This window comes from Gavia stellata, chromosome 7, assembly GCF_030936135.1.
Source record: "Gavia stellata isolate bGavSte3 chromosome 7, bGavSte3.hap2, whole genome shotgun sequence".
In the NCBI taxonomy this organism is placed as follows: Eukaryota; Metazoa; Chordata; class Aves; order Gaviiformes; family Gaviidae; genus Gavia; species Gavia stellata.
In genome coordinates, this window is record NC_082600.1 from 26,689,273 (window position 1) to 26,706,951 (window position 17,679).

At 40.7% G+C, this 17,679-nt stretch overlaps 1 protein-coding gene across 1 annotated transcript in view; it reads right to left on the reverse strand.

Annotated features, from left to right (window-relative positions):
- The window catches only part of TTLL5 (tubulin tyrosine ligase like 5), a 142,605-nt gene that overhangs the window by 56,265 nt on the left and 68,661 nt on the right, over positions 1–17,679 (reverse strand). Inside the window, exon 30 of the mRNA XM_059819381.1 lies at positions 1,532–1,686. Coding sequence (XP_059675364.1) covers positions 1,532–1,686 — 155 coding nt within the window. The remainder of the gene's footprint in view (positions 1–1,531; positions 1,687–17,679) is intronic.

Consider the following 17,679-nt stretch of genomic DNA (forward strand, 5'->3'; position numbering starts at 1 on the left):
CAATTCTGAACTACTTTTGGATTGCTGTACAAAATAAATCAGAATTTCTAAAAGCATTAAACTGTACATACAATGCTAGATGAGGCACAGCCCTGGAAGTTGTTCAGAGTGGAGTTCTGGGCATTAAAAGGTGGGTTCTCAGAACTACAGGTAACATATAACTGAAATTGTTTCAGAGCAACATGGTAATTGCAGTGACTTCTGCAGAGTTCTGCAACAGAAGATTTTGACCATGAGTAATCCTTTTCCAGTTATGTCTTTGACTCCATGCAGAGGTGCAAACAGAGTTGAGAAAGGATTGGAAGCTCTAGGACAGCCTGCACTCTGCTGCTCTCTCAAGCTATGTAGGAGGGGAAGGTAGTTTACACCTGTTGGATAGGTCCTTTATTTGGATTAGGTAATAGCTCGCCTGGCTAGGTTCCAAGAGCAGAATCACCACCCCCTTTCTCAATAACTCTAAACCCCAGAGGCAAACATTGTGCTGGAACAGAAACAGGCCAGGAATTCATTTCTCACATTCCTCTTTAGGCAGGATGAAAAGTAGTGACTGATGAAATAAGAACAATTTTACTTGGGCTTTCCAAATCCCATTCCCATTTGGGAAAGACCCATTTGGGAAAGGATGACCATTCAGGTCACCTGCCTTCTGTACCACGTGTCTGCCTCTCTCGCCTCCCTCCATTTTCCAGTAGTATTCAGGCACCAATGACAAGAATCGGTATTTACATGTATACAGTGCTTTCCAGTCCTGAACTCATGTGTTGGAGAAGCTCTGCCTCATTATTCTATTTTAAAAGACAAAAATGAAGGCTTAGGCAAAGGAATAAATAATATTTACTGAAGTGGCAAAGGAAGAACTCAAATCTCCAGCAGTTCTGGGCCTGTATTCAGCCTAGCCTACTGCAGCAAGTTTGCCTTGCTCCTAGCTTCCAAGATCCAGAATCCTTGGGGTAAATCTTGCTGCTCTTTCAATCCCAGGAAGAATGGTTTTACTGCAGAATCACAGTCCTCTGCCCTGAGTCCCGTAAGTATATCAGCTAGAAATATAAATTCCAACGTCCAAAATTAATAAAGAGCATAAAGAAGCCATCTAAAAAAGAAACTTTTATAAACACTGCAAGATGCCACTCTATCTTTGAACAATCTAAATTTGACATTCAAGGAAAAAGCATGAAGATGAGGCCTTAGTGGACATTTCTGCATTATCAGGTATAAGTCTACATTCTGCATACATGTCTCAACACCAGCAAACCAAAACTTAACAGATGCAGGGATGAGAAATGATCAAAGAGAAACAGGCATCTCCCTTTCATTCTACATGTTCATCTATGCCCTTATTTCACCATGAACCTGCCAGCTCTGGGAACATATCTCTATTTTCACAGGCCTAGTTTCTAGGACAGTCCTGAGAAGAACCAGTACCAGCCCTTAGATGTTAGCTTCTGAGCAAGAAGCCAAACATAAGTTACGAATCAGCTCTTAAGTGCATTGCATTCTTCTTCAAAAAACTAGAGCAGCAATTTTAACTTACCTGATTGCTGAAGAGACAGATCTTTTGTCAGCTGTATGAGTGGCTGACTGAACAGCCCACACCGACCCTCTTTTGTTGAGTGGTGACTGGTAGCTCTGTGGGGTGGCTGCATTCCCCTTGCTTATAGCGCCACTTGCCAAGTTCAGGTTTGTTAACTAAAAAGGGGGGAAAAAAAAGAAAAAAAAGCACATCAGAAACAATTAAAAGCCAAGAAAAGAGTAAAAGATGTCACTAAGTAAACTGGATAGAGTACGTACGAAGAGAAGTAAGACTGCTAGAGAAGGGAAATCTTCAGATGCAGAAAAACTGTGCTAGTTGCATAAAGCAGTGGGAGAGGTGACACCAACAGCCACCATGCTTGAGAAGAATTCAAGTACCAGCATTAAAACTACAACCCTTCTCATTCACAAAAGAACAAAGGAGGAAAAGGACAAAGATGGGGCAAAAATCCCAAAGTAAGAAAAGCAACATCACGTTCCTGCCATGTGAAAATTTAACTCTGCATGCACTAATCAAAAGCTAGAAGCTCATATTACACTGAGCAGAGACCAGAGCATCTGCCCAGTCATCATGAGCTGTGTCACTAAGCCAGCCATACATATCTGTCCTCTCTCTACCCCTCTCTATGCACATGTACAGGCACAACCCAACAGCTTATGTACCTTGGATATAAAAATCAAAAACTAACTCTACCACACATGAAAGAAACTTGTCATCCAACCACTTCCAAACTGTTCACACAAGTGAATGCACTAGCTAACGACAGCCTAATATCACATTAGATGTCTGTTTGTTATATATATGCTTAACCAGCAGATAAAGTTGCTAAGCCACTATCCATCATATTTAAGAAGTCGTGGCAGTCCGGGAAGTTCCCGCTGACTGGAAAAGGGGAAATATAACCCCCATTTTTAAAAAGGAAGACCCGGGCAACTACAGGACAGTCAGTCTCACCTCTGTGCCCAGCATGATTATGGCGAAGATCCACCTGGAAACTATGCTAAGGCACATGGAAAATGAGGTGATTGGCAACAGCCTACAAGGCTTCACTAAGGGCAAATCATGCCTGACAAATTTGGTGGCCTTCTACAATGGGGTTACAGCATTGGTGGGTAAGGGAAGAGCAACTGACATAATCTACCTGGACTCGTGCAAAGCATTTGACACTGTCCCATATGACATCCTTGTCTCTAAATTGGAGAGACATGGATTTGACGGAGCACTCAGTGGATAAGGAATTGGCTGGATGGTTGCGCTCAAAGAGTTGCGGACAACGGCTCCATGTCCAAGCGGAGACCAGTGACATGTGGCATTCCTCAGGGGTCGGTATTGGGACCCACGCTGTTTAACATCTTTGTCGGCGATATGGACAGTGGGATTGAGCACACCCTCAGCAAGTTTGCTGATGACACCAAGCTGTGTGGTGCGGTCGACACACTGGAGGGAAGGGATGCCATCCAGAGGGACCTTGACAGGCTTCAGAGGTAGGCCCATGCAAACCTCATGAAGTTCAACAAGGCCAAGCGCAAGGTCCTGCACATAGGTCAGGGCAATCCCAAACACAAATACAGGCTGGGCAGAGAATGGATTGAGAGCAGCCCTGAGGAAAAGGACTTGGGGGTGTTGGTTGACGAGAAGCTCAACATGTGCCAGCAATGTGTGCTTGCAGCCCAGAAAGCCAACCGTATCCTGGGCTGCATCAAAAGAAGTGTGACCAACAGGTTGAGGGAGGTGATTCTGCCCCTCTACTCTGCTCTCCTAAGATCCCACCTGGAGTACTGCATTCAGCTCTGGGGCCCCCAACATAAGAAGGACATGGACCTGTTGGAGCAGGTTCAGAGGGCGGCCACAAAGATGATCAGAGGGCTGGAGCACCTCTCCTGTGAAGACAGGCTGAGAGAGTTGGGGTTGTTCAGCCTGGAGAAGAGTATTGTCTGGGGAGACCTTGTAGCAGCCTTCCAGTACTTGAAGGGGGCCTGCAAGAAAGTTGGAGAGGGACTTTTTGCCAGGGCATGTAGTGATAGGACAATGGGTAAAGGCTTTAAACTGAAAGAAGGAAGATTTAAATTAGATATTGGGAAGAAATTCTTCACCATGAGGGTGGTGAGGCACTAGAAAAGGTTATCCAGACAAATTGCAGCTGCCCCAATGCTGAAAGTGTTCAAGGCCAGGTTGGACAGGGCTTTGAGCAACATGGTCTAGTGGAAGGTGTCCCAACCCCTGGCAGGGGGGTTGGAACCAGATGATCTTTAGGGTCCCTTCCAACTCAAACCATTCTATGATTCTGTATCAAGCTCTAAAGAAATTATCTATGCGTTTTTAAGCATATAAAAAATGTATTCCATTGTTCCTTTCTCTGAGCATTCTTCTTGCATTGCTTATCTTCTTGAAAGATCAAACTCTGCAAGTAGACACTATCTGTTAGTTTATTTAAGGGAGCCTAAATACATAACGTAACAGTATCTACTACAGCAACATAAGTATTAGTTTACATTTAAAAAAACCCCACAAATTTTATGATGGCTACAAAACACTACAAAGGTTGCAAAGCTAAAGATTCCCAGTCAGGCATTGCCAGAATTAAGTTTATGATTGCCTTTAATTACATGATCATATGCTGCTTTTAGAGGCACAGAGCAGACCTGGTTCTGCACCAAGATTAAGGTCATATGGCAAGCAAGACTTATCTGTATTGCCCCTGCTCACTTCTGTGGCAACTGGAAGGCATATAGCCAAGACATAGGACACAAAGAAGAGTCTAACAACTAGCCCTGCATCTGCTCCATATCTCAAAGGTGATGCTTCCTAAGTCACTTAAGTGTGACTTTAAGTATAGCTTGTGAATTTCCATCTTTAAGATCTTAACAATGCTCTTTTACCAGAATTTGTGTGCAATTACTCAAACAAGTACATACCAGCTTCATTGCAATACACTACACTCATACCTACAATAGACTTGTGCAGGACTGCAGACTTCGCATCCTCTGACTGAACTTTGGAACATGAACTAACATTGCAACTGGCAACACAGTAGATTGCCACTCCTTCTGTGGCCTAGCAGTACAAGGCATCTAAGTACTCCGTAAGTTCAGAAATCTTAACTCCTACTTCAAGTTCTGGACAGGATTAAATTATAGTGGTTACATACTAGGCTTCTGCTCACTTCTCTAAAAGCAACAGTTTTTGTCTCATCCCTTCTCAGCTCTATCCTTTCCCATTCTTGCTCCTTATCTGTGTGTCATTATTCTTACCTAGTCAGTCCCAGCTTCCACGTTTCAGGTGTCATTCTCCTTATTCTGCTCAGTCCAGTTTCATTCTTACAGACTTCCAGCACTGGCCTCCCCACTACTTCTAGCCCCTGAGCCACACCATTTCAGTCCTAGAACTTTCCATAGGAGTACTTATTTGATCTGTCTTCCCACACTTTTATTCTTAGTTCCTCTTCCAGTTGCTCACATGCCCTATATCCAAGTGGTTCTAGTTGTATCCCCCTCTCTTGCTCTTTGCCAACCTCTTTGTTCACCCAGTACCAGAATGTGGGCTCCTCATTGGACCACATTTACCACAGTGCCATTCCTTCCATTTCTGTCCTTTCGCCTGAATGGTTCTCAGTGTCCTCTCCCAAATTATGTCCAGGTCCAAATTTCACAACCTCCGTGTCCTAGCTGTTCTCCACACCTTGGCAGAACTCCCACTCATTCGGCATTTAAGTCAGACAGGCTCCCAACCCAACATGAACCAGGTCACTGAGAACACAGGAGAATGGGGTCTCAAGCCTCAGACTCTAGAAGTGCAAATACAGAGAAATTCAGTTTAGCATCCTCAGTGTGGAGGGAACCTCCAGGAAGCTGAGAAGCTATAGAAAGTGCTGCTGAGTATATTTCACCTGAAGCTTTTCTGATAGTTACTGTGCAATCAAACTTGGACAAAATTTTAAATTCCAGATTGCTATTCCAAAGCATGGGAGATCCAGGATTTAAAACAAAAGTTCTGTAGATATTCAAATGCACAGAATTATTTTTTTTATCCAGCCTTGGTTTTGACTGGAACACTTCACCTTGCCCGAAGTGGTCTGAAAACTGAATATTAAGCACAGAAAACATAAGTCCAAATGGATGAAGTTTCAGAACATTACAAGCAATTTAAAACAAGGTCTTATAGTGGGACGTATAGGGCAAGCTTAGTAATGGGCAGTGCTATCCATCTTATATGGAAAACAGCATCAGGTGGCATTTTGGTGTCTCTGCCTCACCCTTAAATGTTCTGGTCTTCTGTAGAATTTAATTAAAAATTAAAGCTTTTTCATCGCAATAAGAGAAAACTTAAACTTAGGTTTAGTTCTGATTGTGCCAGGCACTATACAAATACCTAACAATGACAGTTTCTAGCCACAAAGAGTTTATTGTCTGAAAAGAAGCAAGAATGGCAAATGAGGCAAACACAGAGGCCAACAAGGTAAATGAAGTAGAATATATACAATTCTTAGCTTGTCAGCAACAGTGATGACAACTTTGCTAACACATCCAATGTGTGAAATGAAGATGACTTTATCCAATTCTCTCTCCTCATCATCTTGATACCAAGAACTATTTTGTCTGATGAATTACCACCTCACCCCTGCTCTATTAATGTGATATGCTTTCCTCTCTAATACTGTATCATTGTTTATTTGAAAGCTGTCTTTCTAAGCAAAGCAGGTGAGCAAATAGCTTAGCATGGGTAGTAGGGACATTTCACACATTCCAGATAGACAGGTGTTTAAACTACAGCAGGATTAAATACAGGCAAGGGATTTGGAATGAGAGAGACCATCAAAAGTGCAAGATTTAGCTGCAGCCAGCCCACCCAGATGGGTGTTACTGTGCCATGCGCTGAGACATTTCAGCTGCTATAATTAGCTTGCCATGATGTTGCTTTGGTGGATTGCTGGGGCACCCCCAACACATCTGTGCTCAGTAAGGTGGCTTCATTTTCTAGTCACTAGTCCTCCTATGCACTTGATGAAACTGTATTCTTCCCTTTGTAGAGGTAAATACTTAGCAACAAATCAATTGTTACTTTGGCTTAAAAGAAAATTATGTATATCACCTGGACCAAAGCAGATACCAAAATCTTCATAAAGAATAGCTTGCAGCTTCAGAGATTGTGGTAGTGGAAAACAAAAACACCCAAACAAACAAAACCACACACACACAAAAAAACAAACAAACCCCCCCCCCCAAAACCCAAGCAAGGCAGGCTAGTGGGGCTTTACAGGGAAGGTAGTTATTGGTGTGGATCTACAAGAATAAAGTTAGTTTTCACATTGAGCTGTATCACGATGGGTTCAAACTCTCCTGCTTGCTAAGATTCCTGTTTTTCACTAGCAGTGAGGGACTTCAGAATATTTTTTCTGACACTGACAGTATGACAGGAGAGCAGTGTGTGCTGCACGGCACGCTTCAGGCATCCCTATTTTCAAACATCTCTTCTCACATCAGTATGTTCTATGTGGAGTCTGTAAAAGGCAAGATAATATACAGCTAATATCTCTCATGATAGAATGATTCATAAAGTTTTGCCACAATTTTTGAATTGCTGGGGACAGCAAAAAGGTCACAAGCTGAAAGGAACATGCTGAGTGAAGAACACAATGGGATAGTAAATCCCCAAAAGCTCTCATGGAAGGAGGACAACCCACTTGGTATACTTCTATTTATTATCGAACATCAAGAAATGGGGGAGGGAAGAACATGTGGGTTGTCACAGCCATATCCATAAATAGAGCCTAGTGTTAGAAAACCTAACAGCGCATATGTGTACTGTTATACTTAGTTCAATACAATGCTAATAAGCCAAAAGACAAATTATTGCACAATGCCAAAATACTTTTTTCTTTTTCTTTTTTTTTTTTTTAAATTTTTAAGCATTACAGTATAAGTTTATGAGTGCAATGCACTTGCCTTCTTGACAGTAGAGACATTTAAGCTTAAAAGAATTGGCCTCCACAGTCTTGATTTATTCAGAGAAATTTATTTCTCAATAAACTCAAGACCGAAAGCAAGGCCACAACACAGAATGATACCTGGAAGTGCTGGATATAAGAGTTGAGGTTTTTGTTTTTGTTAATCTGCTTTATAATTTAAACAGGAAATATGAAATCTCCAAATACAGATAGGATGAAAGAAAATTCCAGGATAGAATTTGTTTCTAATGAATAGCATCCTACAGACAAAGACCTATTCTAAAGTACCTTTAAGAAATCACAAGCAAGAGTCAGAAGAGGACCTTAGTATCTTTCACATTTCTGATCTACATTATACTATTCTTTCAATAGCTACCCATTATCATATTCAGGAACCTTTTTTCTATAATAGAGTATTTTCATTTTGATCTTGTCAAATGATTGAAATAAGCTAAAGCAGCAAATGTTAACAATGGCCAAAAATTAAAAAAAAAAATAAGTGCTGCAGATCAGGCTCTACAGATTCAGGAAAAACCTCCTAAAAGCCTGAGCATTTCTCTTGATAGTTTGCAGGTGTCAACCAGGATGAACAGGGACACATCATCACTAGAAGTTGTAACTCTCTGCCCCTCTTAGCAGAGAATGGAAAGGTGACTTAAATTTTCATTAGCAACATCCTAAACAGCACATCCTGAGTTTCACTGGTCAATGTGTTACAACACTGAGCAAACAATGCACTACAAAAAATGCCTACTTCACACACCCTAGTTGCTAGTCTTAGTATTCTTCTGCCAGCAGCCAGTCATATCCTGCTGCCTATAAAGTGCTGGGGACTCGAGATCTACAAAGTCTAAAGACCATTTCTCTTACTTGGAGCCACATTTGCATCCTCTCCAGTTCACACATCTCATTTCCATTTGGATCTTTCTGACTGGTGAGGAGGAAAAGGGATCCAGAGTTCGAAACATATTTCAAAGATCAAGACTAAGAGATATACCAAAAGAACGCAGTCATCGTAGGCCTACTTGCTTGTCTCTCCCAAACTTGTCTCTTCCAAAAAAACCTTCAATATGATAAAAAGTTCCCAGTCTGAAACAGGAGTAGACCTAATGCCACAAAGTTTTCATCACAATGTACCCTTATCAACAAGTTTCAAAGGTATATATGAACATCAACAGCTCATAGACAAACCTTTTCCTTTAAGGAAAGACTGGACAGGGATCATGGTAAGACACATATAAGATCACTGCTCCTCTACCTTATGACCAGACCAGAATCTTGAAGTTTTGATGCCTCAGACAGGACAAGATGACACTGTATCATAAGCTCAAAGAAGGAAGCATTCCACTAGAAAACTGAATGTGCAACTTGTCTCATCATTTGATGTATTGATCTATTTTTAGATCATCTTTTGATCTATTTTTTCCTGTGTGGTCAGTTTGACTCCTTCAAGACTCTTCAGTCAATCCCTAATTTTCCATTTTATTACTTACTGTTCATCCAGCAATGCCATCTTTATCCAATAGCTTGTTAAAAAAGTGTTTCTTCTCTTCCATTACCTGGCTTCTATAGTCACTGTATTTTCACCTGCCAAGACTTCCTCAGGCACACATACCCCTGAGGCTTTCGAGATCAGTGAAATATTTATATTCCTGGGAATAGAAGGGAAGAGCTAACAACTTGCTAGTTAAAAAAAAAAAAAAGAATTTTGTTGCATTCTTTCAGTTATATTTTTCTTCTATCAGCCTTCAGAGATTACTATGATTAGATGCTACAACAATATACATATTCACTGTTAATCTGTCCTCTCCCCAGTCTGTGTGTTGCATTTTTTTGGCTTCACCAGAGCTCCCATGTACATCTGTGATCTAGCGTAGGCTAGCATGACTTGGTCTAACAAAACACCCAGGTCTTCCAGTACCATTGGAAACAGTCCGCCTGCCTTGCCTTCCTTAATGCATCGTGATACTAGAGTCCAACAGGCCATCCCACTATGGGAAACATCACAGGATCTTAACCTGCCTCTTTCCTCAAGAGGCAAAGGAAACCTCAAAGCACAAATCTCTTACACACACTTTCACTGTCTGAATAGTGGCACAAAATACACATACTACAAATTCCTTGCAGAAACCATGTAATACAAACAGATTTTTCTAGGGCTACCTTTATGCTACCCAGGCCAGCTTGCTGACCACACCCCATTTTATGTACAGATTTGAATTTGCAGGAGCAACCAGCCAGAAGAAGGGAAGAACTGGGGCTAACAGGCTGGGAAGTGTGAAATCTGTGTGCGTACCAAGGCTGATCTGGCCAAAGGCCTGTGACATTCCTTCTCTGCTGGTGGAGCTTACCAGCTTACAGGATATACATATGCATACAAAGCACAAGTGTTCCAGTCTCCAGAAAATGTTCCAAAGACCTGCCAGAAACATTCCTGGGAAACCTGACAAACTTGCAAATTCCTTTGTAGTGTCTCCAGCGTATGCATCCATTTAACAATGGGGAAAAAAAAAACAAAAACCAACTTATGATGCTGCTGTGGATGGCTGAACTCTCCTCCTCCTTCTCCTGAAAAAGTCAGGCTTTCATTTAGACACTCTCTGCCTCAAAACTTCCCAGTGGAAGTGATTTTGATAAGGCACAGTCCTGCCAAACATTTGATGATCAGGGTGTACTCTTTCCCATAAGATGAGTTCTAGCTGCTCAGCCTGGCCCATTTGGTGACTCTCTGCAGATGTTGCTGCATCATAACAAAAGCCTCTGCTCCTATTCCCTTTGGAGCCTCAGAGCAGAACGGGTTCAATTCGAGCACTGCAGAAACTACATTGACATTTTGGCTTCCTATAACCTCTGCTGAGACCAGTTATATCATTGCTGATGCTACAAATCAGTAGTATTAAAAGTAATTCCATCTCCTGTGTGAACAGCCTGGGGATGAGGAGGAGATGCAGCCCTGCAGCAGTGCAGAGCTGTGCGAAAGAAGAAAGAAAAATATCCCTCAGACTTCACCTCCTGGCTTCTTGTTCCTCTTCCTAGTTAGAGTGAGATGCCTTTTTCCTTACACTTCCCTTCCTCTACATCAGTGGAAGGGTAAAAGCCAACTAAATGGTTACATAAGGAAAATAAATCTGATTAAGACTCAGATAAAGTAAGTTGAGTCAAAGCAAGGGACTAACACTGAAAAAAACCCTTTGGTGGGGAAAATATCCTCAATCAAATTTCTGCAAATATTCACTGCACCCTGAGTTTCATGGTCTTTTTGCAGTCACCGTGTTGTGCTGCTCAGGTCTAGAACTGAAAGAGACAATGCCCACTGGGACCTGTACAGTGTGTTTTGGCACACTGGCAGTTTGCTTTGTGACACTCTTCCTCTGCTAAAGACAAGGCAGGCCAGGGTACCACACTAATTGAGACAGGTAACTGAGGAGTGGTGTGGGTTCAAATATTGTTGTAGCTGATGTTAAGATGAAGCTCACTATTTTGGGATTCCTGTGGCATATTATTCTCACAGGGTCACTCTGGGGCACTGTAAAGTGCCCATTCCAATTCTTCCTCACTCCCTCTCCCCTGTCCTAAGGTCTAGTAAACTCATCTGCTTCTTGCTAATTTCCACCTTGTGTCCAAATGAAAAATGCAGAACGAGAAAAGTGCCCCATCCTCCTGTGGATCTGTCAGCATGTTTGCAGGAATCCTGGCTGCTGGATCTTGGACACTGACTGACTGCACAGCAGAGATGGAGGCAGCTCAGTATAGCCTTTGCCTGGGTGGTCTGATGTTATCCCTGTGATTAAACTCCCTGGCTAGAAGAATTGGAACTATTCCTAATGATAGCTGGGTCCTGAAATCTCACAGTCTCCCTCACGGAGAGGGGCAGAGCTCCCACCAGGATCCCCCTCCTCCTTCTCCTCCTGCTGAAGCTGGCCAATTCAACACATTCTTCAGTTCACTTGCGTTAATAACTACAAAGTATACAGCCTGGTAGGTATCAACTGCAGCCCCACACACCAGCCAGTGATAGGGACCTCACACAGATACAGCATTGCTGAAAAAACCCTTCTTTTTACCTTACAGCATATTTCACAGAGAAGTAGTATGCTATTCACATAGAAAAAAACCACATACATATCCAAGACCACGCCACCTGCCTCTGGTTCTACACACATGCTGTGCATTTTAATGTCCTCCATGTAGAAAGTCCCACAATACAAGCACATGGAAATATTTTATGCTAAACACATGAAATAAAGACTTTAGGATTAATGGCTGGTAAGGAACACAGCAGAGGGAAAAGAAGTCTGAATTATTTTGGTCACAGCCTTCATCCACCTACCCATCAGGAAAGGCCAGTGGCTACCAGTAGGTACAGATGGAACAACCCTCTTAGTTCAGCTGTCCAGAAGTAACATAGTAGCCAGTAATGCCCCTATATCACAAATCAAGGCAAGAAAGGCAATTAAGTCCCTACAGAATGAAAGGGGCTTACTGAACTGTATCTTCAGGCTTCATTCCCCAACTCACCACCGATGTATCTGCCTTGATTCTCCAAGAGTATTGTAACTATCTTAGGCTCATGCTAGGCAATGCGCAAACTAAACAAGAAAACTCCAGGACAACTGAAAAAACTGAGTTCAGTATCATTAACACACTAACAACACTGCAGGTGAACCACCGACAAAGACATCATCACTCTAAAAATAATTAGCAATCACTCGCATACCATAACTAGGGAAATCGCTAATTTCAGATACTGATTTCCTCACAAGTGTCTCAGTAACCCACTTATCATAAAGGAAATACTTAGACTACAGTAAAGCAATGTAGCAAAGAAAAAGACAAATACAGAAGCAGCAGCATAGCACACGTTCCTCAGTATTAAAGACAAAAGGTCAGTTCAAAGCAATGGCCCAGTAAACTCGCTATCCTGCCTGACATATTTCAGAAGATGGAAGAAATTTTAGTTTCCATGCACCTAACTGAAACGTCTTATTGATAAGGAAAATAAATTAAATCTTAATTAATATTATTTCTGTATGTTAAAAGCTAGGGATCTATCATTTGCAAAATGCTCATTATCCTGTCTGAGGTAATTATGGCCTGTTAAGCTTTCTGCCTTAACGGTATCTTGTTGCAGGAAGTTTCAGAAGGTAAGTATATTCTGTGACAATAACTATTCACTTTTATTATCAGTTTTTACTCTGATGTCTTCCTACTAAACTGAATATCCCCTTCTTATTATGAGAAAAATTAATAAAATCAACTTTATTTACCTTGTCATGTACTGCTCTGTATAATTCCTTCATACCTATCTCCTTCCTAAACAAGGAAACTTAAATATTTTCACTTCCTTGTTAAAAATGCATTTTGCAATTAATTGTTGTAGTCACTCATCTGTGAATCCCATTTCTTTTTCCTGGTTGCACTTTAAGAATGGCAACCAGAATTGAAAACAGTTTTTCAAGGGAGGACATGTAATTGATGCTTGCATAATTAAATACTGTTTCCTATTCTCTTCCTTAAACATGCTAGTAATTTATTTGTTATCTTTACTGATTGACTTAGAACTGGTATCTCCACTGAGCTTTCCAGAACAAAACTCATTTTTTCTTCCCTAATGATTAATTTAAAGCTTATTACTTTACATTTAGATAGGATATTAGGAAAAATTTCTTCACTGAAATGGTTGCCAGGCATTGGAATGGGCTGCCCAGGGAAGTGGTTGAGCCACCATCCCTGGAGGTATTTAAAAGACATGTGGATGATGTGCTTCGAGATACGGTTTAACAGTGGACTTTGCAGTGTTAGGTTAACGGTTTGACTTGATGATTTTAAAGGTCTTTTCCAATCTAAACGATTCTATGATTCTAAGTAGTTAATTACCGCTTGTCATGTAATCAGTTATTTGTAAACACTGAACTTCATCTGCCATTAACTTGCCCAGTTAATGCAGTTGTTAAATTTCTCTTAGCTTTTCTCATAATAATCAACAAAAGAATACAACTGACACATTACCAGGAGGTAGGCTCAATTTCAAGTTTACAGCACACATGTAACTTCACAGTAATTGAATATCTGGACACTTGTACCCACATTATACTGAAGGTAACAAGAAGTTACCTCATGTAGTAAACATGAGCTGCACAAGCACATGTTCATGTGGATGAACACTATAGAGTAATCTACTGTAAATTCACACCCCATATAACCTTGCAATAACTTGCTTTTATATTCATTCTTTAAGTAATATGCTAGTCATTATGAACCTCCTCCTTTCAAATCTTTAATTTTCCTCTCCATCGTGTGCATTCTGTATTCTGCATCTTCAGTTATCCACTTGCTGTATAGCAAACTGGCTAGTTATTCTTTTGCTTGCTTTCTGTCTGTTTTCGATCTATAACAAAGCTTTATCTTTCACCCTACAGGTACCTGGCTTGCTCAACAGTCCTTGCTGAAAGCTTGTCAAAAACATTTTTGAAAGTTTGAACAATAAGAAGCAGTTCCATTAGATGCTATTTTTCTCAGTTCAAAGAATTCTAATAGATCAAGACATGGGTCGGGTGTTTTGGGGGGTTTTTTTGGTCTGAATTATGTTTATCCAGGTGAATTGGAATTCCATTTTTATTTCAATTTAATATATATCTGCTAGTGGAGCAAGACTCACTGCTTTAATTTACAGGAAATTTTAGGCACATTTGTTGCCTTTCTGTCCTCTATACTAGCTTTACCATTGACCACACCTTTCAGTAGGAACTTTGTCACTTCACTGCTGCTCTTCTGGACTCCTAGATGTACACCATCCAGCCATGGAAGTCTCACAAAACATTTTTTGCCTATCTTTTCTCCTAGGATCTTAATTTCATTACCTGGAAAGAAAAACGTATCCCCTCTGTATCTACTATAGTGAAAAATAACGCAAAAGAAATTATTTAATATCTCTAGTGTCCATATCCTCCAAAATTTGTTTCTACAGACCTAGACTATATCCCCATTGAATTAATAAATTAATCTATCAATAGCATATTTAAGGAAATCTGATTTGTTGTGGCATCCCTGTGTGTCTCCCTGGCCAACAACCATGTAATTCACAAGTCTGTTACCTATGACACCTTCAAGATCTTTCCTCCCTATGTCCCCCTGACTTACAAGCAAGAAGCAGCACATGTTGCAGCTAATTCCAAATTAGAAGCCTGTTCACTGCTAATATATGCATTCTGACTGGCTAGGCAGCAGTCCAAACAGAATAGATATGTTGAACTCCACTTGATTTTAGCCCTCGACTGAAACACTCATGGGCCTTGCATTTCTATGCGCTTTTCATGAAACAGGTAAGAATGTACTATCTTCAAGACTAATTTAGTTGAAACTTGTGGAATTTGGACAGGGGCTTTCTCTTTCTTGGTTTTTTCCTTATGACCTTTTAAGCTCAGATACCTCCTTATTATCCTACTCAGCCATGAACTTACCAGGTTAATGCTGGATCCTCAAAGGCACACATTTTCCATAGAGATCTCTGTGTTGCTTGCTCCCAAACGTATTGCGTAGTTAACTAGAGGAACACCTTGTTATTTTTGGATACCGTGAAGTACTATAGTTAGATGGTGAGTACTGCAAAAATCAGGCAGTGTTTGAAAGATCTCTTACGGATAGAGGTACATAGTTCTCACTGTCATAATCTCAAAATCAGCTTTATTATTAGATTTTATGTAACCACAAAAACATTGTAAATTTGTGGTTTTAAGTAAATAAAATGGAATAAAATTCCTTAGAATTAAAAACTAACATTCATTGTTAACAGCTATATGTAACAATAAAGATTCTCCCTAGCAGCTTCACTGTATTTATTCATTTATAATGCTGAATATTTATCTTTCATAACCTGAGATTTTCAAACTGCAGTGTGTCCTTAAGGCAGTACCTTTCCTGCACTTACCATTAAAGACAGTTACAGAAGTTACAGCTGCTCCTTTTCTAGTCTAAGAATAATAGTGGTCCTCTTTTCTCTCTACTCATCTCTCTCTCATTCCTGCAACTGGGCAGGCAGTAAGGCATCATACAGTGATGCAGGGGATTAAGTAATGATTCTTATGGGTTCTAGATCAATATTTCTATTGTATACTACTGTGAAGGCACCCTTGTTTTCTCCATGTTGCAAGCATGAAGATGCACTCATGAAATTTTATACGATATAATGAAAAATATTTTTCAAGAATACAAATTAATGAAAAGCAAAATGTTCTCACACACTTTGTGAGACAGTCTATGAGGACTGAAAACTGTGTACAAGATAATGAAACTGTACATCAGTAAGGCTTTACCTTCCTACCATCTCCAGCTCCCATATTATAAGAACAATTGACTTTATGAGTATCACTGTGAAGTTCCCATCTGGTGTTTCAGAAGTGAATGACAAGACAGAAAGCTGATGTAATCACAGAAATCTTGTTTTCTTAAGATGACAGATTTTAAATATCTTGTTCAAAGATCATCAGATGCTTACACTTAAAATTTTCCCTTTGAACATTGTCATTTCAGCAGCCCATTGGCTTAGTAAGTTAAACTGATTTAATACAGAGGGTACAATACAAGAGTGTAAGACAGAAAATATGAAACAGGTGCTTTGGGCATGGGTAGGAAAAGTGAAGAACAGGAGGGATTGGAAAGGGACAGAGGTGGACTCCCAACCAGAATGGCAACATCATTCCAAGCACAGCTGTTAAGGTTACATTCCTGGGAACCCCGGAGACCCACGCTAGTACACTGATACCAGAAGCAATTCTCACAAGAATGGGAATGGAAAACAAGCTTCTCAGCTGCTCTTGGAAGAAGGTTATATATTCAGAGTACCCCCGCCCCCAAGACACAGCTGGGCACAACACAGGGAACCAAGGCACAGACAAATGCATTCGACTCTCATGTAGATGTGCTTGTCCTTGGAAAAGAAATACAGTCCACAGCAATAGTAGTATTTTCAAAAGTCTCCCTTTCATACACCCTCTCCAAATCAATAGTCCTAACCTTGCCATTAAACCTAATTAAATCCAAATATCAAGTCCCTTTCATACCAGCCAGGTACTTTCCAACAAGGTAGACTAACTCCAAGTTTCTGGAGTGGCCTTAAACAATTGTACTATTTTTATTATTGAGGTAAGTGATGTTCTCTTCCAGGGGTCATTTTCATGCCAATTTATTTTAGAATGCTTTTACGTTAAAAGGACTATTATATTTCAAGTGGCTTAAACAGAGGAGTGAAAAGGGGGAAGAGAACAATTCAGAGTCTTCTGCCCAGAAGGAAGTACAGGAAGCATAGGAAAGTAGTGCCCTGTTTAACTAAATCATCCTCATACAAGCCCTCTCTCTAACCTTATCTCAGCTTTCAATCCCTTACTTCTCCTGTCCCAAAGCCACCAGGGTTTCATAAACCAGAGCCCCCAAACACTCCCATCCCACATCTTTCCCCCTTTCAACCCATACCAATGTTCTTTGATTTCTTACTTCTTTCCAGCTGTCTACTAAATCTTCTCCCATTTGTCTTTCTATCTCTTCTGTCCCTGTCTTCCTCCCCTCCTGGTTCAGACCAAATCCTTGTCTGCCCAAATCTACAACCATGCAGCACTCCCAAATAGCTTCACCAATATCTAACCCTTCTGCAAATCACTTTCCAAACTGCCAGCCTACTCTGTAATGCCTGCACTTCTCCTATTCAATCAACCCCCCTGCTTCAAATCCACATCCATACCTAGTGGCTCAACACCAGGTGTCCTCGTTCCAGGTCCCTCAACAATAAGCCCAACCCTTGCTCGGCTCCTCCAGTTTTGCGTGTACAGGCACTTGCTGCCATACTATTATGCTTTTATTGTATGCTGGTACCTCTTGGCACCCTTCATTGTCACGGCAGCCTTGTCTTCCCACAGAACTAAAACCCTTGGTCCTTGTTGCAAGACTGGCTTTAAAAGGTCAAAAAAAAAAATCAGAACTCTTAGATGACAGAACAGTAGAAAGTGTCCAGGAAAATAAAAAGAAAAGCACAAGCAGTAACTGTACGCTTTAGCTATGTTCCTTTGGGCCTTGCAGTTACATCTGAACCTTCCAAAACATCACTGTTTCAGGTATGATTAAAATAATAGTCTCAGCTTAGAAATTACAATAGGCCATGAATTCAGTACTGAAGAATCAGATTGCCTTAAAAGAAAAAACTGTCCTCAACTAA